Source organism: Pangasianodon hypophthalmus, chromosome 9, assembly GCF_027358585.1.
Source record: "Pangasianodon hypophthalmus isolate fPanHyp1 chromosome 9, fPanHyp1.pri, whole genome shotgun sequence".
NCBI lineage: Eukaryota > Metazoa > Chordata > Actinopteri > Siluriformes > Pangasiidae > Pangasianodon > Pangasianodon hypophthalmus.
In genome coordinates, this window is record NC_069718.1 from 26,940,450 (window position 1) to 26,965,047 (window position 24,598).

The following is a 24,598-nucleotide window of genomic DNA, read 5'->3' on the forward strand; positions in this document are numbered from 1 at the left end:
ATAAACCACATCTACAGTCCCCTTTGAAAGTACAATTCTTTTGTTTTTGCTATACACTGAAGACATTTGGGTTTGAGCTCAGAAGACAAACAAGAGACGATAAAACTGAATTTCCTCTTTCATTTCCTGATGTTTACATCTATATGTGTTAAACAACCCGTTCCAGAAGCAGTCATGCATGCCCAGGCCATGACACTACCTCCACTGTGGTTGACCAATGAGCTTGTATGTTTTAGATCACGAGCAGATCCTTGAGCATTCCAAATTGTTGTACTGGCTATGCCCAATGCTTGTGAAATAATTCTGATTGATTTTTCCCTTTTTTCTCAGCTTCAGAATGGCTTGCTTTTCTCCCACAGACAGTTCCCTGGTCTTCATGTTGGTTTATCCTTTTTAACCACAAATGCAGTCTTCACAGGTGAAACCCAGGGATCAAACCAAGAGTAGACATTCAGAGCTGTTAACTGCTTAAACAATCTAACAGGACACACCTGGGCAACAAGAAACACCTGTCAGTCACATGTTCTAGATGTAAATATCAGGAAATGAAAGCTGCAATTCTGATCTTCACAATTCATATTCATCTTTTGATCTCAAACCCAAATTACCAAAAACAAAAGATTTAGCTTTGTTGTTCCAATACTTTTGGAGGGGACTCTGTTTCTGGTGTGGTATACACCACACTGAAAAAATCTGAATACAGAAACACATACAAATATTCAGAGCAGTAAACAGACACAGACACACATCATGACACACTGTACCCTTTACTGAGGCCACTGCCAAGAACAGAGCTGTTTCACCCAATGCATCGGGAGATCTACTTGAGCCAGAGGTTTGAATGGTGGCCATGATAATATCTTTGCATTTATCGAAAACATTCAAAGGCTTAGACACGGGGCAGAGTCGATGTGAAACTTTCATGAACTGACATATAATGAGTCCATTGGTGTGTTCTCAAAGCCTACATGTCAAGCCAAAATGGCAGCCAGGTATACGTTAATGGTAGAGAAGGCTTTGCCCTTGTCCAGCAGTTCCTCTAGGAACAATAAAATCATAGCAACAGAACAAAGGAAGGCAACTGAACACTATTCAGCACTTCCCTCCTCAAACATGTGCCATCTGCAATCATATAAAGATCTCGTAGATGACACTCTGCCATTTCGGATGGTTGTGATAACGTTATCGGGTAGCCCCACTGTGGAAATGATCAAAATATCCCAAATGTAAATATTGCAATATGGATATTGCAAAGGCTTGCGATAACTGAATGATTTTAACACTTAAAGTTATGAAAAGTCAAAGTTTTAGGGCGACGCAGGTGAAAACAGCTTACACACAGTAAGTAATAGTATTATCTGGACAGGAGGAAGCTGACCCTAGCAGCTAATCTGGCTCATGTCTCATTCACATGAGAAATACTAAGTTAGTGACAGCATCATTAACATGATTCACTGGGGCAATATACCACTGTCTGCTACACCACTGTCTGCTACACCACTGTCTGCTACACCACTGTCTGCTACACCACTGTCTGCTACACCACTGTCTGCTACACCACAGTAACTCCACAACACACTGTGCATTACTTACATGGCAGTATGTCTTTATATCTGTTCTTTTTCACATTTTCTTCTCTCTCGCCAACATTAGTGGGATAGATTTTTTCCGTCTTGTATTTGGTCGATAATCTGCGTAATCTCTGTGGGCAGAGAAAGAGGGAACAAAATCAGTGTTAACACACTGTGTTTATAGCACGCACACACACACACACACACACACACACACACACACACACACACAAAATACTACATACTTAATACACACAACACAAAATTCAAATACTCAAAATTCAAAGGATATTAAAACGAATGTCATTTGATGCTGATGTGCAGGGGGCAGACACTTTTCTCTCTGGGAACAACTGAGCATCAGCGAGTTTAATGGCAAAACATTCACCTTATTATAAGTGTGATAATACTTTAATTTTTAGTGAAAATGAAGAAGAGGACACACATCAGGACGCCTGTGTGACTGATCACCTGAAGGGCTGCGCTTTTTTCCCCCCAAGCTCCATCCGTATAGCTTGGTTCATTCACATGGTACCCGAGTAAGAAGTGTAACTAAATTAAACAAAGGTGCTTCTGTCTCCATCCATAGGACAAAACACCTCACTGTAGAAAACAATGTAAATCATATGCTGTGGCCTTCACCGTCACCAGATCGTAACCCAGTCGGGGATCTACAGCGGATTTTTGGAGCGATGTATTCTCAACCATTCTCCACCATCAAAACACCACTTGAGGGAATGCCTTTTAGATCTTCTCCTGTACAGTTCCTGAGACTTGCAGATCATTACATGCTCAACTGCTCATTAAGTGTGAGTAATTCAGTGCTGAACTCTTTCGGAAAGCAGTCACAGACACCACGTCATTTCCCAGCATGGACATTGTATTCTGAGCACATAAATAGTGATGAGCATCAGCCAACGAGAATGCGAGAGGAAACAACAACCGGTTAGGAATGTCACGTGATAAACCATTCCTGCATTTATTTTCACAAGACAACAGGATTGTGAGATCAGGCCCTCTTTGGGATCATGTATGTGCTGGAGCATCTACCATGAGAAGTACACTGCTACACCAGCAGAAAACACACAGGGGTCTTCCCACAACTGGACCTGGCCACTAGTGAGTGGTGTCACTCTCAAATCACTCTCAAATCTCCTGACCTTTTTTCATGCTTCCTCTCAGCCTCTGAGAAAATGGCGTGGGCGTCTGGGTTATGAGGGTTTGTGTGAAAGCTCTGCCTTCTCCTTTTGAGAAGAGAACATGTCGCAGCCTAAACAAGTGAATAACGCAAAGCTAGAGAAAGTTAGAGAAACAAAGTGGTCCAGCCAAGGTTTTTATACACAAAGGTTTATAAGACTTCTGTAGACAGTTCAAAACATACAACAGCTCTATGCAACAATATAACGTATTTAACATCTAAAAGCTCGGTAGCTTTAATTCCTCCCACAGGGTCATCAGTCCACTCAGCAGTTTAAAGAACTGTGTTAATCACAGCTTAGATGTGATTATTTTGGTCTGTTTTGGTGCAGAAAGAGAGAGCATTCAGGGTTAGGAGTGAACTCTACAGAGTGTACTGGAGAACAGCATGCTCTCAGGCCTACAGTAACGCACTTACAGCTATTCTGGTCTCACACAAATGAAATTTTCATCAGCACAGTCACTCTACACAACATGGTCAACGTACTGTACATCCAGACATACTGCTGTGAGTAACGTGAAAAACATTAATTATTGTGAGCCTTTCAAGCATAAAATGCACCACAACCCCAATATCCCCTGAAAACTGTAGCTTGAGTAAAGATTTCAGCTACCTTTTCCAATAGTTATGGAATTTAAATGCTGGACTTTTCATTTAATAGCACAGTTTAGGCCCAGAGTGATACTTCTTCACCAGGATTGTCCCTTAACTGCTCTCCTACTGAACAGAGCACACTTTGTGTTAGGTTTTTAAACTAATGTCATGCTTATACAACACTTTTACAGAATAATAGCCATGTTTCACTATCAGCACAGAATCTATGATGGCCAGCATTAGTGGAGTCGTCCGAGTTGACATCAGGCACAGAACATTGATAACTGTGAGAGGCTCACTGACTCTAATTTCATATTCGTATTAAGCCAGGCAGAGTAGGCTGGAGTATATCACACACATTTGACCTTTTTAAATGTAGATAAAGAAAAAAAAGCAGGCATTTGTGACTGCAGCGGAGCTTCTCGGTGCAGGACGACATGACACTGTACAATATTATAAATGCAATGAATTTAGCATAATTAAGATCTAGGTTTTTTTTTTCTAGGCATACAACCACCTACTGTAATGATGTAAAAAGAGCAGGACCAATAAAAGAGCTCTCTACAATGTGCTGCAGATGCCTCGAGTTGTGGCACCAGTGGAATACTCGCTGCAGGAGATCCACTGAAGCTACATCACCTACAGGATGGTCTGAGACCAGCCATTCAAACACAATTGAATATTTGCAGCACAAACAGTCAGGAACCATTTTAGGAAAGTGTTCTTGCGCACTGGTCTTAATGCAGCACGTTATCATAAGCAGAGTGAGGGCAAGAGTTCACCTCCGAATGCCACTGGCATACTGCAGAACAGTTCCAAGTGCATTTCATCAATAGTTTAACTGCACAGAGATGATCTTTACTCAGAGCTGGAAGCTCCAAATGTCCCAGTTCTTCCATCGCCTGTGTACAAGCGTCTCTCTTTAGGCAATAAAACATTTTCTTTTAGCAAGTATGAGAAGTTTTCTGAACTTTTTTCAGACATTAACCATACACTCCTCAACCATGCACTTGGTTGAGTGGATATCTGCTGTGATTGGCTGGAGAAACGTGGGCATTAGCCAAAAGTTGTCTCGCTCTCTTATTGGTTAGAGCAAAAGGAAAAAAAAAGTCGACGTGAGAAATGTCTCAGAAGTCCACAAACAAATGCAGGCCATTCCACAAATGCTGCGTGATGCACAGACGCACATGGAGCATCTACAAACAAATGCAGCAGATTCCACAAAAAAACAGAGCAATTGAGGGTGTGAGTTAAACGTGGTTTGCTTTATTCAAGTGAACAGATCACTTCAGGCAAACATGCTCGATGTCTGTCTCATGTGCCCACTCTCACTCTCGATCATTGACTTAAAAGGATGTGCTGTAATAGAGCCCTCTTCCTCAGTTATGCAAACTCTCTTGCACAATGGAGGAGGAAATAAAGCAAGAGTCTCTCTCCACTCTGGCTGTACTAACATGAGCTCATATGCATCATTCTTTCAAATTCATGGGTATTTATTAAGTATCATTTACCAACAGTAATGGCACTGATATTTAGAGAAGCTTGACATTTTATGGTCAGATATATACATAAACATCTGCCATCTTTAGCTTGCTTCACAGAGGACTAATCCTACAGTTAGATCAGTGATCAGAGTACAGTAACAGCGTTACAGAACAGTCCAGTGCACTAGAAGCTCAACAGCACTCTGATATTCTGCTGCATAAATAACCGTGACACTAATAAGGCCTGCTGGAAATTATTAACTACCCTAACCAGCATTAAGCCTAGTACTTCTGATGGTGGATAAAACTGGAATAAAATCCTAGGATAAAAAAAAAAAACATGCATCAAGATGCAAAAAGAATTGTTTAGTAATCCCATTGTGGCAGCAGGAAATGAAACAGAATCGAATCTCGAGGTGGTGAGAGATTCCCACCCCTAATGACGAGTGAGTTCTTTGTCTCTTTCCCCCTTCAGATTGCCCACGTGACAGAGGAAATTGTGGTGGTGTCTGTGCATGTGTGGTAGGGCAGAAACGGCTGCCAGCACCGGGGCTGAACAATAACCGACATGACACAGTTGAATCACACTTGCTCCCTACTGGCTCATCAGCGGGTTTTCCTCCAGTCGTCTCTGCTTTATACTCCTCCCAAAGACAGAGACATTAACACAGACACACAGATAGGGCTCAATGATTAATCATTTTTACATCAGACATCACTATTGAATGACTTTCACATTGGAAGCACTGTGATCGAACTGGTCAAGGAAGAATTGCACCCGATAGAAAGAACGTGTGAGCTGGCAGAAGACGAGGGTTTAGAAGCAGCCAATCACTGCGTATGCTGTGCATGACAACGACACACAGCTATTAACTATTAAGCAGAAGTACATGCTAGTGAAAACAGTGGAATATTTGCTACCTATAGTACAGGTCGAGTACTGGTGCTAATCTGGCAAAGCGACAACAAAAGCCCCATCATCATTAACTGGAGAGTAACAGACATTTCTGTGCCTGGCTAGAAGGAACCCACAGCTCAATCAGGTTCCTAACACTACAGCCAAACAAACCTCAGTTACACAGACTTTTTAAAAATCTCCCACCGTAGGACCACATCTCACATAGGCAGTGTGAGTAACACACTATTAGGAGCTAAAATGTAAACAGTGTCAAAAATGGCTTCTCCAAATGGTGTGCAAAATACCGTACATCAGACTACTGGCAAACTTCAATCATGCAATCTGCAAATGTAGCATTAAATCACATGATACCAAAGCACTGCTGAATTCTTGAATCTCACTGGTCAGGAGGTGATTAATCTTCTACTACAGCACAGTGTGGAAATCACAGGTTTGTATTAATGAACTCATTCTAATGTTATCATTTCTATAGTAAGTGGTACGGCAAATGCTCCACAGAACCTAAAATCAATAACACACTCAAACACAGTGTTGCTATTTAATAAAAGAAATGGTAAAGCTTTCTGTAAACAGATGTTTATAGAACATTTATGAGTTTCGGATTTCAGTGAGTAAATTTTCTGCCAGAGGACAGTCTTCAGGACAGAGGATTTTTTCGTCTTATTAACTTCAAGAGAAAGAAAAGAAAAGCTGGGGAGGGACCAGCCGTTTATAGCTTCTATAATATAGTGAAACCAGGAATTAACTGGCCTGCAGAAGGTTCACATCACTGAATGTAACTATAAACTGATAAAAAGTATGATATGTTTTTCTTTAATTAATTAATAATGTAATTCATTTAAGTAAGTAATTAATAACTGGCAACTTGCTGTGGTATAAGAGGAATAAAACACTTTAGGATATGTGGCTATATAAAACATGATTAGCTTCAGGGTTGTAACTCCACCGATTCCATTTTTGCATATTTTTTTTTTATCAGCCAATACTGAGCTGATATTGTGAATTTGTGAATTTCCCACTGGAATTAATAAAGTGATCTGTCTATACTGACATCATCTCAGCAATCAAGCCAATTCTTTGCAAGCCTCTGCTGTTAAGCTGTGCATAAACATCACCAGCAATATGTTGACATCCTATAAGATACCCACCACGCATAACAGACGCTGCAGACGTGTTAGGGACAAACCACACACACTCGCTCATCCCGTGAGCCGCACCTCGAACCCAGCTCTTAAATCTTTTAGGAGCCCTTGTGAGGCTACCTGTTATTTGTCACCACAACACTGATAAGAAAATCCTAGCAGGTAGAGAAAACAAGAATTCTACCACAAAAACTTCTCGTGTATTTTGTTAGACGAGATGGCTCATTTTTTTCAGATGTTTGCCGAGCAACGGTAAGAAAACAGAAGGGCAAAGGGCCAGTGTGGCCACTACATAACTGCCTGATCTGTTATCCATCACTTCTGTGCTGTCCATGGGTTAGCTACTGACTACTCCGTTGTGCAGCACAGCATGTACCTCTCAGTCCCTCGCCTAGTGTGTCTCCAGACACTCAGTTTTTCACACCACCGGCATCGGCGATCTGTGGGTATATGATTAAACGCAGGCTGAGCGGCTCTCCTTCACCATACCGCGCTCACCCCCCAATGAGCTTGTAATGCTAGCTGGACTCAGCACACATACAGGGGCTGGAGCCTCCATTCCCCCCCGCATCTGTGCCAAATGGGGCCTCCTTCAGCACTCTGGCTGAGTCCCTGTAGCCTCCTGCCTAACACGTTTGAGTGACCACCCTCAATACTTCACTGCCCTCCGCCGTTCTGCTTGCTGTGTCAGCCGGACTGCTCCGCTACCCCTACACCTCTATCCTCCACAGCACCATCTACCTGACCAGCAGGCCCTGGCTTAAATACACAGTGTGCTGGTTTTTACATGTCACTTTTGATGCCCCACCCAGAGTTCTTTACTTCCTCTTTCACAGTACGCTGTCAAGCTCAAGTCAAAAAACAAATATCCTACACATCAAAGTAATAAACACCACAACAGATGGAAAAAGAACCAGTCATGCGAGTTCACACTGGCACAGAAGGACGTGGCTGTGTTACCTGTGAGGAAATGAGACTACTCGTACTTAATGCCATTCAGTATCTACAGATGGAGGTGGCAGAATGTGAGGGTGGTGTGTGTGAGGGCAGTGTGTGTGTGTGTGTGTGTGTGTGTGTGTGTGTGCTATTTGCTTGAATGCAGAAATCACCTGGCTAAAAATGGCAGGTTCTACTGTCTACACATACAAAGCATGTGAATATGTCCATTTCTGTATGCTCAAACATGTTAACACACACACACACACACACACACACACACACACACACACACACACACACACACAGGATCCAGAGGCATGTGTCTGCATGTTCTTCTAATTGGTCAGCAGGCTTGTGCTACATAACGATATTATCGTCCCTACACCATGTTGCAGTCACAATATCCAGTGACGTTTAGCGACGTTTATCGATTATACTACCAGACCTGCAAACCTTTTTCACAGTTTGCTTAAGCACTCTGCAAAAAACACTGAAAACTCTAGCACAAGTCGCGCAAAAACACCGCAAAAGAGATGGACTCACTGCCATTAATCTTTAATGACCTGCGCAGGCGTTTTGAACGCTCAGATATTAACAGACACTTCCTGGAAGCTCCGCCCCCTTTCCCCTAATCTCATGTGCTCTCACTTTCTGTCATGGTAAATTTTGAGTTTATCAATGTGAAATAAAATCTATCAGTGTATGATCGACTTAACTTATTTGGGATGCCACTGAAACATTTCTGCTGAAAATGGTCACAATAACTCTTTTGGGTTTTTTGTCAGAAGAAGAAAAAAAGGATGAAGATATTGAGCCAGAAAGAAACAGGCCTGCAGTGAAGTGTCAAATCTAACACTTGACAAATAAATTAATAGTGATGATCATTAGAAAGTGAGTAAATACGCTGTTTTGGTTTCGATCGGCGCTCTCCTGTTCAACACTGATCAGCATCAACAGAGAAAATGTCTCCATGTGAACATCAGACACCTGATTTCTAAGAGGATTATATAGAAATGTGACGTTATGGGATTTTTATACTGTTTACTGTGTATTACTGCAGAATCGCTTATAAATCCACCATCCAGCTGAGATTTTGTGATTGCTGCAGTTCCTGACTGCACAGCTGATAATATTATTACACTCTCCCCTGCTCTCCTTAAACCTGAACTGGTGGAAATCCTAGTTTTCAGGAAGAGCAAATCATTTATAGCAATATTTTAATTTGCAAAATGGCGATCTGGGAAACATTAGTATCACACAAGCCAACCATTCTTTCAGAGCAAATGTATCATCAGGACTAAAAGCAGCACACGACTCGTAGGCTTTGTGACAAGTTTGTCAGTTTAAATTAGACAGCAGCAGGTTTTGTGCCACGCAAAAATGTTGGGAGACACAAGCACATTCAGTTCGACTGTAGTTTAAAATATCCTCGTGTTTCAACATGTCTCATGAGGGCTGAACTGAGACGATGTTATCAGCTTTTTAAAAAAAAAAAAAAAAAAAAAAAAAACAGTTCACATCTTTACCAACTCTACTGACTCTCTCCTCCAGGACCACGCTAATCATCGCTCCCTGTTCAACACCAACAACCAATCAAAATTATACATAAGAATCTGTTTTAAACAAACACACACAAATTGTGAAGACTGTGGATTTCAACAGCTCTTTCTGTCTATCTCTTTATTTAAACTGTGCTCAATCCCATAGCACAGTTACTGCAAAGTTATTGTTTTTAAACAAGCAAAAATTTTATATAGCCTCAGTAATCTATGAAATTCAATAGACATATTAAATGAAATGTAAAATGAGGCTATGAATTTACATGTTCAGTATATTTCACTCACCAAGCGGGAGCTTTTGGCTGCTTTCGTTTTTAATATGCTTTTACTTTTCTGAGTGAAACTATCAGTATTTTAGTTTTTAACACAAAAAAAAGCTAATTAAAAAAAGAAACCAGTGAGAAACAAGAGACAATGAAGAAAAAAAAAAACAAGAAAACAATGCAACACACACACACTCACACACACAGCTGCTGAGCCCTGGTCTGAGAGAAAGCAGGGTGGTTGAGCTCTGATTGCGAGGACACATGGCATTTGAAAGAAGGGCTGAATGTCTGCACTCATTTTCTCAGCAGGGGGATTTTTTTTAGAGCAAAACACAGGAAGTGGGATTCACGAGGCATTCAACCCTGTACAGGGTCTATACCGTGTGTATGCTGCATTAATGCGTATAGAACAAAATATTCCAGCAGTAGTCTGCAGTATAATTATCATTAAATGCCTTTTCTAATCTGGGACACTACACAGTCACATGACTACCCATCAGCGTGGATCCATCCCAGTACATCTTTTTTTGGGCAGAGTATTTTCAGTTTCTGTCACTCAGAACGTTGGTGGTTTGAGTTAAAAAAGACGAAATGAGTCAGCAGAAAAAGACCGCGCTAATTTTACAATCTGTATCAAATAAGCTGTTACTTATTATAGCATTACAGAGCAATGCTAGTACATTTCAAGGGAAAAGGTTACAAATTGGTCACGGTCTTAAAATGCATTAGCTTTGATTTTGACCATGCCTGAGTCTAGACAAAAGTAATGTTTATCAGCGCATCCCGACCAAAACAAGCTGTGGGCTGATGTGAGCCTTCAGTCTCGAGCTGCAATCTCACAGTCTAATTTGATCCACATGTAGTCAGAACTCGTCTTTGTGCTCATGTACCTGACACTCTCTGCTGAGAGATCGGGAAGCAATCAGCGCTGGTAAATGGAGTGTTTAAGGGTTAGGTAGTGCTGTGAGCTTTACTGGCATTAATAAGAATACAACAAGAAATATTCTGTTTCTGCTGCACGTGGAGCTGAAGGTTCTGTCCACGTTAAAGCTAGCTTCATTCCTTTTGCTTTTTTCTTTCATGCTTTCTGCAGGTTTACTTTTCTTACAGGAAGCATGCTTTTTGTCATAGCTACATATTTGTCATGCTTTATGCTTTTTTATGCTTTTTGAGTGTTGAGTAAGACTTATTCAAGCACATTTAACATGAACAAGTTCAGAACTAAACAAAATACATATCCTTAGAGAAATTCTCACTATAATTAATTAAAGTTTTGCAAGTTGTTTGTACAGGCTCATCTGATCATCATAAACATGCGGCACCTCTGTATAAGACGTTTATTAGCCCAGTGAGTTAAGTTTAGTGTGTGTGAGGCCTCTTTCTGTGGGTCAGGTTTCACTGGAGTGTTGATTAAAGCAGCGCAGGTTATGCTCTGTCTCATCCGTACCGTCCTACAGCAACAAGCTGCTCCATACAAACGTTTTGTTTATTTGTATGTTACATTGTTGTTCAATATGTTACGCTGTAGTTCCCCAAAACTTCTATAGTGTATGATCATCAGTTCTTTCCTAGCTGCCTAAACCTCCGGGAATACCACAGGATATCCTCTGAACTTCAGCAAACAACAAACCTCAGTGAACACCGGGCCTCCAGGAGGAAAGAGGGAGGAGCAGCGGCACACTGGTGAGACTGCAACTGCGTCATACCCGGCTCTCTGCCTAGCGGTCTGTCAGCTAATGCCCAGTCTCTAAAAAAACAAACTGGATGAACTTCATCAATTCACAATGCAACCTGAATGAATGCTGTGTGTTCTGTTTCACAGAGACTTTTCAAGGACCTAAGACACCAGACTGCTTTTTAATCAATAACTCATGGTCCACAGATGTCTGTCTAACAAACCCCATAATGAAAGGACTTTCAACAGTACATCATCCACACTGGCAGTTAGTGTGAGAAGGTCCCGGGGCTGCAGCTCCCCGCTGTATAGTCTGTTCACCCTCAACTGTGTAGCTGAGATACAGCAGCAACAAGATCGTCAAGTTCGCAGACGGCACCACAGTGACCCGGCTCATAAACAGTAATGCGTCTGCCTACAGGAGGGAGCTTCTCGACCTGTCCACCGGGTGCCACAACAACCAGCTGGCTCTGAATGTTAGTACAAATAAAGAGCTAATTGTGGACATCAGGAGACACTGAGGGGCTCACACTCCTGTCAACATCAACGGTTCACCTGCAGAAATCAGCAGCAGCTTCAGATTCCTGGGTGTTTATCTGTCAGACTCGCTCACTTGGTCCATAATCACCAGCATCCTCAAACAAGCACCGCAACATCTGTTCCATCTGAGGAGACTTAGGAACTCTGGGACAAACACTGCAGCTGTAGTCAACCTTTACACATGCACAATAAAAAGTTTCCTGACTGGGTGTAAATCTGTGTGGTTTAGCAACCTGACCACATACGACCAAAAACTCCTTCACAGGACAGTGAGAACTGCATCAAAATCATCGGCACAGATCTTCCACAACTCCAGATTTTATCCAGATTATATACTAATCCCGTGCATAATCACGGACTCCTCTCAGCCAGCTCATGTCCTGGTGTCCCCGCTGGCCTCCGGTAAACGCCTCGGGAGCATCACAGCACACACCTCTCAGCTCAAGGACAGCTTCTTCCCTCAGGCCAGAAGGATCCTCAACAGCGGCTGTTAACTGTAGCTGGCTTTCCCAACCTCACTACACTGCTGTAACACTGCTCACACTACACACACTATCCTCTTCACCTCTCTACTTCTTTATTTCTGTACATTCTCACTATTTTACTTTCTATACTACTTGTGCATCTTTTTGCCCTGGTCAGTGATGTAGACTCCAACCTCATACCTCTGCATCATCACTTGCACTGTAGGCTTGTGCTGTATGCTGATTTAATCGTCCCTACAGGACATTACACTGCCATGCTTTCCAGTGTGTTTAATCGAGAGCCGCACGATACTGAAGAAAACTGCGGTATGCCATAACTTATTAAATAATGCGATATGCGGGATGATAATGCTACAAGTGTGTGAAATCATATAATATAAATTATATTTATATATACACTCAAAAACTGAAAACTCATATCCAACATACACGTTTCATGTTCTTTTCAGGAAAAGAAGGTGGTCTCTGCTATCTGCGTCGCCCTAAAACTTTGACTTTTCATAACTTTTTGAAGTATTAACATCATTCAGCTATCTCAAGCCTTTGTGATATACATAATCACGATATTTACATTTGCGATATTTCAATAATTTTGTTATACTGGGCAGCCCTAGTTTATTCTGATTATATTATCAGACCCAACACCTTTTACACGTTTTGCGTAGTAGCTCCACAGTTTAACATCAGAATAGACTAGTATGAGTTTATCACTCAAAACTACCCCAGAGGAGCGTTCTTTTCCTCTCCAGTCGAAACGGCAGACGAGCCAATCGACATCTGAACCTGGAATGATTTGCACGTGCGTGCTGAACTGACAGCGCCTGGAAGCCCCGCCCCCTTCCCCCATTTCACATGCGCTCATGGAGCTCCCTCGCTTTCTGTCAAGGTACATGGAGAATGTTTCGAGTTCATTAATGTGAAACAAAAAAATCTGTCAATAGATAAGCATATAGTTAACATTAGTTTATTATATTTATTCGTGATCGTAGCAAAAAAATTGGTCTAAAATAACTCTTTAGGTTAGAGGGGAAAAAGGTTGAAGATTTTGACACAAAATAATTAAACAGTGTTGAATCTAACACTTTATAAATAATGTTAATGCTAACTCCTGCAGTGGTTAGAGCTCAGACACAGTAAAACAGTTAGCGTAGAAGAGGATCAGCAGTGAACACGTCAGCTGTGTGGACATTACACAACCAATTTGTAACACGTTCTGTTAAGCTTTTTTTTTTTTTTTTCCCCTAAACTGTTCATCACCTAAAAGTCCACCACCCGGGTGAGTCGACTGCACAGCTGGTAGAATTATTACACCCTCCGCTACTCTGCTTAAACAGGAAAGGGAGGAAATGCTTGTTTTCCTGTCTTTTTTTAGGCTATCAGCTCTGGACGATTAAACGATTTATCACAATGACTTTACTGATAAATCACAAGCAGGGAGAACGCAGTATCACCTACTACACTGCACATTTTTCTTAATCATATTACACAACTGCAATATTCATTCTGTGCGCAATCTCAGCTTGCGCAATACTTTTTCCCCATTTATGTAAAGACACACCTTATGTATGCTGTCTCGTATGCCGTCTCTGCACACGTGTCATATGCGCTATATTTTAACTGGAGGAGTGAGCTCCTGGAGCATTAGCATTTCACTGTTCCTATGCTGTGATAAATGACAATAAAGTGAACATAAACCTGAAGGTAGTACTCTGTCAGGGTCTTTCTGTAGTTAAGCTGCTGGTGATTCCTTCACGGTTTAACGGCAAGTGAGGCAAAATGCACTTTTTGGGGTTTGACCAAGGCTAGAAATCGTATTAGATATATTTTAAGTCTTCACACATGTGGACCTGCTGTCCTGCGATGGACTGGCGTCGCACCCGAGCTGTATTCCCACGTCATGCTCAGAGCTCCTGGGATCGGCTCCGGACCCACTGTGACGCTGAGCAGGATAAAGCAGGTAATGAATGAATGAATGAATGAATGAATGAATGAGGATCTTTGCGCATCTCCACACACTTTCACAGAGCTAAAGGCAGGGTATCTTCATCTCCACAAGGCACTGAGCATGACCCGAGAGCCATCTCCAGTGGCTGAAACAGCCGGCCAAATCACTGATTTTTTTGGCTAATTTGCATTATTTTATCTCAAAACACATGTAAAGATCTCATAGGACCTACAGACCCTGCTTCTGTGTACTGTGTTCAGTGTCCTGTGAAATGATGATACTCAATGTCCTCGGCCTCATGTTACTCGCACTAACGTTAACACCTGCGGCTACACATCATTACACTCTACACCCCTGTATGCGTACAATGACAATAAAGCTGAACTGAATATTTACTTTAGCCGTGTCATTATACTGCTGCTGAATATGCCGCGTTTAAAGACAAGAGCTGGTATGAAAGTGATTTTATTAATATGACATACAAACAGAATGTACACCTTTATATTATTTAATTTGGAATTTGCTTATTGTTTCAGTGGCAATCATAGGTGAAGGTATCAGATGACTAGTCGAATGCCGCACATGTTTTTGTGACAGTGTACAAAATTCAGGAGCACATGGAGGGTTTGGGCACAACATTTGTGACTAACTAAAGCCACCTCAGAATCTCGTGCAGCCTCACAGGACTTTTCGTCACGCATGTGACTCGATTCTGATCACCCACGCGATGTGTGTGTGGCTGCTGGAAAACCCCTTCATACGGTCAAACACCTTCAACTTCTAAAACACACTGTTTTCTGAACTGAAACGTTGCTCTTTTGCACATATCACACTCAGCAAAGTCCTAGAAAGTGAAAACAGAGAAAATCACATTTAGAAAGACGTTTACCAGGGCTGGACGATATGACGATGGAAAGTCATGATACATTACACTTTTTACTACAGAACACTTCGCTGGGATACCGTGATATTTTATAATTTATTTAATTAATTTTTAAATAATAAACTACTTTTTATAAATTAATCTGCACTAAAAAATATGTGCTTAATTTAAAAAATTAAAAAAAGTTAGAATTTTTCTTCTTTTTAGTGTCAAATATTTATTTATTTATATAAAATAAAAGTTAGGTTTATATTTTAAAAAGTTGGCATTACATTTTTTTGCCATTCCATTATATTTTAAAAAACTGTAGACATTACAGTTTTTTTTTTTTTTTTTTGGATCACTACTGTTTTGCTCGCAGTTTTGTGTATCGTATCTTTGAGAATTATGATATTTTTGTAATTTTTGCCCATCGCTACCTCTTACCTCTACATTTATAACCTAATCTACGGTGGATATAAAAAGTCTACACACCCCTCTTATAACCGCGGGTTTTTATGATGCAAAACATGAAACCAAGTAAAATCACCTTTAACGTGATGCAGCAACCAACAAAATTCAAGTGAAAAACAAAGAGAAATATTTTAGGGGGAAAAAGAAAGAGAGAAAACCTGGCAATTTTATTCCACACTTCCTTGCAAACATGCTTCAAATCTATCAAATCTGTGAGGGGATCTCCTGTACACAGCCTGCGAGTCCTTCCACGGGGTTCAGCTGTTTCATCACAAAAAACCTGCCATTTAACAGGGGTGTGTGGAGGTGGGGAAAGTTCAGGATAATACACAAGGTTTCCTGTAAAACTGAACATTCTGGACAAAAGTCCTTCATCAGCAACAGAGTGCTTCTGAGTTTTCACTACAGTCTCACACTGCTGACTGACGAAGCACTTTTAACAATGTTCTGTTTCAGAACAGTCACTGGAACCTGTGTACTACGCTATACACACACACACACACACACACACACACACACACACACACACACACACACAGTGAAGTACAGTACGGAGGTGGAAGCATGATGATATGGCGCAGACAGTACACATCATTGAAGGAAACATAAATGGCACAAAACCTTCCGGATGTTCGTCACGGTGCTGCGTGATGTCGTTATTTATCACTGAATCGTTTTCAATATAAAAGAGCAAAATGATGTTCGGGCCAGATGATAGTGCGCAAAATTAAGAACTCTGGACAACATTCTTTAGCATGTTATGAAAGAACTAGAAATGCAAAAGTTTTTCTGTTTTTTTCAGTAACACAAAACATTTTTTAAATTATGGCAAAATAAAAACAGGAAAGGATTTAGAGCAATTTCTAACAGTGTTCAGAATTGCACTAATGCTCGAACATCACAGGACGTCATATTTTGACTCCTTTAATAAATGAAAAATAACCAATACATAACCAAATGAAAGTATGAGATATTATGTATGATGTTATATTACGCAATTTAATGTATTTTTTTTAAAGGCAAAACAATTATTGGACACAAAAAAATCTGCGTCATGTCATCATCCCTAATATTAATAACAGCTATTGTTTACTGATCACATCTGTGACGAAGAGTCCAAACGCCCCGTATCTCTTACGTGTGAGTGATTAGTACGCACTTTTACACTGGTTTGGGTTTCTTTCAGGCTGCTGTTTACATTTCCTGGCCTGGGAATGAACTCCACCCAGCTGTAGCTGCTCACGTCTGCTGCTTGCCCTAAAAGGCTGGGGAAAGGGGAGGATGATCGTTGCTATTACTGCAATGTTGATTTGCAAATCCGAGGCAGGAGAAGATTCCAACAAAAAAATTCCAATAAAATTTATCCAAACTTTATTAAAACATTATGGATACAGTCGTATCCAAACTCGGCATTTCATTTACACTGTGCTTCTCATCATAACTCTAAAGCGTAGCCCTTTCATCTGTCCTGCTCTCCTGTCTCTGCTTACAGAGCTCCTTTTTCACACAGAGTGGAAACCCGCTGGCGCACCTTCCTAATCTCGCTTTAGCAATCTGGTCCAGTAGTTATTTCAGGAGCTGTAAGAAAGCGTTAGCTGACAGTAAAATTACAGCCAGAAGTACTGTTTATACTGCTGATACTGTCATACTGAAACAGGCTGGTATGACACATGAATAAGGGAAATTAGTTTTCATAGCCTATTTGTGATTAAAATTACTCTTTGTAAAAAAAAAAAAAAAAAAAAAAAAAAAAAAAAAAAAAAAAAAAAATCTATTTTCTTTTAGGCAAATCTAAAGTTATTAGAGTTGTTTAGGCATCGTTTAGCCTGGCTCATGCATGAAACAGTGTGTGTTAAGACGCAGTGTTTTACGTGTTTCCTTTTCCAGCACTGCATGACCTTGCTTGACCCTGACTGAATAGCTACTCAAAATATTAGATCCGGCGAGTACAGTCAAGATTTAACCACAGAACCTGCATGTTAAGCTAACCGCCTAGCTATGTGCTAACAGTGTCCACAGCAAAACCCAGCACACTTGTACAGTACGAGTGTTCAGGTGTCACAGTTTCACAGTGAGTCACAGCAGAGGATCACACAGTTACCTCACTGTTGACTTTTTCAAAGTACATATTAAAACACATTGCCATTTATTACCTTCAACTCAATCATTTCTCTTTTTACCCAATCACGTTCCTTCCTGAATGAAACCGCTCTCTATTTTTGGTTAAGTAATGCTATACCATGCTTATTTCGTTTTCTATTTTGGCTCAGCACACAGTCAGCCTCTCAGCCACTGCCTCCTTCAGCTTACGCATAATTCTCACAGAATCAGAAGTACGTTACCACGGCAACACGCAAAGCTCTGTCCAGCTGGGGCTTCTTTGGGAACTATTTTCATCAATGGAGCAAAAATAAACTAAATATTTGGACATATTGTATCTGAAATGTCAGTTACTTGATCATTTCTCCTTTACAGAACTGTTGTATAAAAGCAATATCACACTCGCAATCATGAATATCAGACCGGCTGTGATTACCTCCGACTGACTACCTGTGATTGATTACCTGTGATTACCTGCAGACTTGTGACTACAGCCGAATCACAGCCGTTCTGATATTCACTACAACAGCACTCTTGCTCGTCTGATAGTGCTTAAATATTTCCGGTTGCTTCTGAACTAGAATCCAGGAAGTAACTGCAGTGTACTTCAGTAATAATGGTAGATGTAAATGTCCAGCACACATTTCAAATACAAGATGAAGGCTTTTTGTGTGAAATGTTCCGTTTCACTGGACTGTGTGTACTATACTGAACTTTCACCACCTCTAGCACTGCAGTCAGATGAGTTAATGCCGTGCTGCCGGATCTTCCACACCGCAGTGATGGTGAAGGCTCTGTACCCGAGCTAACAGCAGCCCTGCAGTCCCAAACTGACCGCTGATTAAGAACGGCAAATATAAACCGTCTCTACCTGCACAAATAGTAGGTGTTACTAATAATATATTCTTCTAACAACCAGAGTGATGAGTCAGTGATGATTGATATATTGATAACTAAAGTCATGGATGTAACAAGAATCTAACCAAATTTACGAGGGGATGTAATTCCTCTCAGCAGCCTTCCCTCATACACATCCCCCGTTAACCATTTCTCTAACGACCCAAACATGACGTGCTTTTAATGACTATTGTACAGTATTTTAAAGTTGGTACTAAAATAAGTCGTGTGCAAGTTTCATGGATATGACAACAATCTAGCCAATTTTAAGAAGAGATGCTTTTCATAAATAAATAAATAAATAAATAAATAAATAAATGCTACACCTGAAATGAAATGGTCTTTTCATGAGACTATACGTTTTAACTTAGTTTACAGGTTCGTCTTTGCACATGACTTATACTTGCAGACGAGTCCTTCTGATAAACGTAGCTGGTTTAGCTGAGCTGCTCTGAAGAACCACTTTCTGAAGAAAGAAAACCACTAAGACAGTGAACAGTTTAGCCCACCGAGTATTTCATTATGATGAAGCAACACTGTTTACAACATGATAGCTAGAACGATAGAGTAATAATATTGTTGTATCGCACAAACCTGAAGCTCGTGTATGTAATTCTGAATCTTGATGAACTGCTTTTAACTGTGTGTGTAAGAGGAAGACCAGATCTGCTCTTCCCCTCTGAGAGGCACCATGAGTACGAGTCCTGGACTTTTCCAACAACCCGATAAACTACACTGCGCAGCAGAGCCGGAGATACACTGATAACACCAACACCATGAACTGACACAATGCACTTTTCTGAGATAATCATGATACCTTTTTAAAACATTTCATAGCTTTTAATAATTATGAACTGACTCAAAGCAGCTGTTTGATATTAAAATTCTGTATTTTCTGAAACCTTCATTATTTTTTTTTAGAGAGAATTTCACTTTTTTTGTGTATCATCATATCAAGTATAATTAAGGGTTTTTGTTTTTTTTTTACTTATATTACTTATATAACTTAACATATCATGATACATATTGTATATCCTAGAATGTCTTCAACTATCGTGACATGACATATTTGTAACATCACCCACCTCTCCTGCGCAGTGTAACAGGAACACACTGCTGACTTGTGGGGAGGAAACAGGGAGGAGCTGGCACACAGGGTGGGTCGAGGAGGCTCAAACAAACTACGAACTAAACAAATAATTAAGTAGATGTTCCTTCACATGGAGTCATATCCTGAACAATCACTCAAGCTAATGCTAACTCCAGACACATGCTGCTCTGTAAACTATACATGGCGCTGCTTTGAGGCAGATTCAGATCAGTCTGTAATAAGACACAAGCATTTAACGTTGGTTCTGCACTTTAATATCATTATAGATTATCTTTCATTATAAAACTAAGAAATTCTGTGAAGTAATGGCTTGTTTCTAACACAGAAAAAAAACAACAAAAAAAAAAACCTTTGGTTTGTTCTGCAGAAGCCAACAGGAAGTTATGTTAGGTCAGAATTTCAGCAACATGTTTTCACACCAAGCTTGGGGAAAGTCATTATCAGGCTCTGTTTCTACATGCTAACTTTATTATAAAACAGGGAGAACATAGACTTTCATTCACATCCCGAAGCTCATGACACCGCTCCAGACACACACTCGTCACAGCCTCCTAACCACTCACAAGACCAGTAAATAAAAAATAAATAGTAAAAAAGATATTTAGATCAGGGGTTATCAACTGAGGACCATTGTGCAGAAGTATTTGTGCAGATTGAAGTGAGCGCTCGAAACACACTGTAGCAGCTCCAGCTCTGAGGCACACACTGCCACCAAGCACACGCATTTCAGTACAATACACCTTCACAATATCTCACAATATTATTATTGTGAACTGATCAACGTGACGAACACGACTGATAACCCCCAGCTGTGAAAGGTGAAAAACACCTGGACACCTTCTCGTGTATGTGAGCACACATGCTGAGGCCTTCAGCAAGGTCACAAAGTGATGCACAATGCAGTGTTTTTCAGACAGCCACCCCTCACTGCAATCTTCTCACCAAGTTTTCGCACAGTCCACAAGGAAGCACTTACATGTGTCACACCTCAGCGCTGTGTGTCACTGTGGTTAGCAGATATCAGCCTGAGCCTACACGAAAGCTTCCTGTGGTCTCAAGTAGCATGGGATATACGAACATTAAAAAAAAATCTAAATAAAAAAGTGCACATCTTTGTCAGTTCTCAAAGCTCAGTCTATGGTGTTTCAACAGCATCTTTAATTCCACTTCTCTTTTTTGAAATCTCTCCATTCTTTACTGTAAGGAGTGGTTCATTAATTAGAAGACAAATTATTATTGCACCTAATCAAAAAGGGGAACTGTAACAAGCGCTAACAGAGGAGCACTGGGACACGAATCACACTGCCCCATGCTCGAGGGAGGAGCAGCAAACAACACCGTTAACAGGGTTGCCAGATTGGGCAAGTTAACAAAACCTCTGCAGACCAGCAAGTTTTATTTTACAGCAAATAATCAGAATGAAAACTAAAAAAGTGCAAACAGTGTGTCTATGATGTACAGAATTATTTGTACTGTAATGTATATTACAGGGGTATTATGGCCTGGATAATGTGTGTATGACAGAAATGCATGTGCACCACAGTGAGCTGTCTCACCACACAATGGCTGAGGAAAGAAAAGAAGAAACACGTTTCTCTGTTCCAGTGCTGAAGTGTTTCTGCATATGTGCTGAAACATGGCAACCCTGATTACTGATATTAGCTTGCACATGGGAAACACACCTGCTGTATCAAACACAGGTGAACAAAGGTGAGTGTAAACCTGTTAAAAACAAGCTGTTAGCCTGTACGCTGGCTGACTGAATGGTGTCTGTTACGGGTTACATGCATGAGTCATGTGTGATAGCCTCTCGACTTCATTCAGTTTGTTTCTCGTACTTAACGTCAGCCTGCAACACCAAAATCCATCTAATCTTCCTAAATGGATCCCAAACCCTTTCTAATAGAGAAACCACTCTTCTGGATTCCATATTTAACCTTTTTTAATCCCTCAAGGCTTTCAAGAAACCAACAGCACCACATTCCTGCAACTCGACAAATGTTTTTTCAGTTTCTGACATTAATATCCAAAACCACACACAGAGATGAGGCTGATTTAGCCTACTATAATAATACTGATCTCTCCAACAGCCAGCATCCAACTCTCAGCACCAAGCAGCCACTTTTAACATACTGACAAGACCGTACATTCACAATCCCACAGCTGTATTCTCACAACACTGAGACAAGGCTGGCCCTTAACTTACTGATCACGGCATACACTCCTGGGCAAAAAGGGCCAAGAAAAATATGAAGCTTTTAATGATCTTAACAACAAATCATTGGTCAGTAAATGAGCAAGAATAAAACAAATAGATAAAGGAAGTTAGTATGCGAGAGCTTTTCCCTTTGATTTCTTTAAATGTTTAAACCTTGTGGCTCTTGATGGGCTGCATCAGGTGCGGCAGAAAACCAAATAATCACTTTCTTTTAAAAAATCATCCCAGAAGATATTTTTGGAAAATGTTGTACACCCAGACATGTGTTAGTTTGAATTTTACACCAAATATTTTAATCATTATGATGATTTTACCTTTGTGTACAAGAAGACTGTAGAAGTGAATTTCCCTGTTTCTAGCTTTTCCCCAAACAAACAGTTCACTGCAGCAAAAGGAAACCAGCGAATGGAGGCACAGGAGCTCTCAGGAGTGCATCTGTTTCATTCCTGCTCATTTTCTCACCAATGATTTGTTATTAAGGCCATTAAAAGCTTCATATTTGCCATTTTGGGCTTGGTCTGATTTTTTTTTTTTTTTTTGCCCAGGAGTGTAGTTTAAAAACGTTCAAATAGCCACACATAACAGACATCATTTAATTTAACATATTTGTGTACATTTTGTTTTCCAAATGTTCCTGGAAAATGCCAAGTGCTGGAGCAACAGTGTGTCCTGCTTTACACACTTCTGCAGACATTTAAACACATTCCTTATTCATGCTCATGTCAAACATAAAAATGTGGTTTATCAAATATGGAACTTAGCAGAATAAAATAAGTTTTAACAATATAAATTAGAGCTGGTGATGTGACTATATAATGATAATATTGTGATATTGTGTATAATTTTTTAATAATTGCTATAAACATAATTTAATAAACTGACTAGAAGCAGCCGATGTGTAAAATTTTGTTCTTTAATTTTTAAATTGTAAAATGTTTTAAAAATGATTATGTTTGTCTTTTTCAATGTTGTATATATTTGTTAATTAAAATATAAAAATGGCTGTAGCTGGTATTATTTACAGCACGGTAACGCGGGCGGGCGCGCGCCCCGCAGCGCTACACGCCTCCGCCGAGGCCGGATATCTGCCGCGCGCTCCGCCGCACCGGAACCCCGCTGAAAGGAAGGCTGTCCGGCTCCGGGCCACTTCATACACATTAGCATCTTTGTTGTCGGGAGAGAGGCGTCACAAACAGGACACTAATGTAGCGTTAGCTGTAGCAGTGTTTCAGTCTTTCACACTGAGATTCAGCCTCCGGGGCTGAGAGGAAAAAGTCCGCAGGTGAAAGAGGCGTGCAGAGATTACATTTAATGAAAACTGCTTTTACAGCGGCTCTGTGTGAGGGAGGAGAGAGGTAGGCCGCAGAAGCCTGCTAGCTGGAGTTAGGGGGAGGCTCTGAGTGTGTGTGTGTGAGTGTGTGTGTGTGTGTGAGTGAGTGAGTGAGTGCTCTTAGAGGATACAAAGTAGCGACAGAACAATGGGAAGTGTTATTAAAGTGAAAGTCGGAGCTGAGAGAGCTGAGTGAAGTGAGAGAGCTGAGTGAAGTGAGAGAGGTGAGGTGAAGTGAGTGTGGTGAGGTGAGGTGAAGCAGCGGGGTAGTAGCAGGATCTGCTGCCGTGTTTCTCACCATGAAGTCCGAGCTGAAGTTATCCTCTCCTCTCTGCTCCCCTGATCGCATGGCGTGAACCCCCTGAATGAACTTCCTCAAGATATTCGCCTGATCCATCCTCACAGTCCCTGAATATCAGCACCCCGGCCGAAACGTAGGTACAAAATATAAAGTACAAAAATATAGAAAAATAAATTAAATAAATATCTTAAAGGAAAGAATCTTCTCTGGCGATTAATTCCAACATCTTTACGGGTCCATGCTCCTCTTTCCTCCCCGATGAACCCGCATCAATGTGTCCCTGTGAATATCTCCCCTTTCACCGCAGCAGGAAGGCTACTGTAATATGGTTTTATGCATATATACAGTATATATGCATGTATGTATATACACATCTAAACCAACCATCGGTTCACCCCTCCCTAGCTCCACACTGCCACATTACCAACTAAACTCAGAAACAAAACTGTCTGGACCGCCCAAAAGCCGCCACGACCCAGTCTCCTCCCTCCGCAGTCAGAACTCTGCTGCAATTGGACAGCGACTTGCCCATGCTAGCGTGTGATTGGCTAGAACTCTGTGTCTCTCAAATAAAATGTAGCCTTCTCAAGTGCTAATTGTGAGATCTCGCTGTCAATCTGAGCTAGACGTCAGCAAGGTTATAATTGGCTGAATCCATTGCGCGCGTCCCACCCAGATTTCCGGTCTGTGTGACGTGTGGACGAGCCTTAATCAATAAGCATAAAATAAAATCATCTGCGTGATTTAATACAGAGTGAGTTCAGGTGAACTGGGACATCCGGTAAATTGGGACAGTTCAGCCTAGCGGCATTTATTTTCTGGCTTGATAAGTGAAAGTCAAAACTTTTGTTACTGATAGAAATAACATGACTTAATTCACGTGACATCATCTAAATGGGTGAGGTCAGCCTCAAACCGGAAGTTTGACACCCCCCCCCCCCCCCCCCCCAATAAATAAATAAATAAATAACTTGAGCAGGGAATAATG

General features: G+C 40.8%; 1 protein-coding gene across 7 annotated transcripts in view; it reads right to left on the reverse strand.

The window, feature by feature from the left end:
- Window positions 1-24,060, reverse strand: part of ptpn12 (protein tyrosine phosphatase non-receptor type 12) — a 48,149-nt gene extending 24,089 nt beyond the window's left edge. For 5 of the 7 annotated variants that reach the window (XR_008302380.1, XR_008302381.1, XR_008302382.1 and 2 more), the window contains exons 1-2: window positions 23,608-24,060; window positions 1,594-1,702 (exon numbers count right to left, since the gene is read on the reverse strand). Coding sequence is in view for 3 of the 7 variants with exons in the window: in XM_053237256.1 (XP_053093231.1) it covers window positions 1,594-1,702; window positions 23,608-23,706 (208 nt within the window). In the remaining 4 variants the exon portion in view is untranslated. The remainder of the gene's footprint in view (window positions 1-1,593; window positions 1,703-23,607) is intronic. The other 2 variants (XM_026919240.3, XM_026919239.3) reach the window with 1 other exon arrangement.
- Window positions 24,061-24,598: the final 538 nt, after the last annotated feature.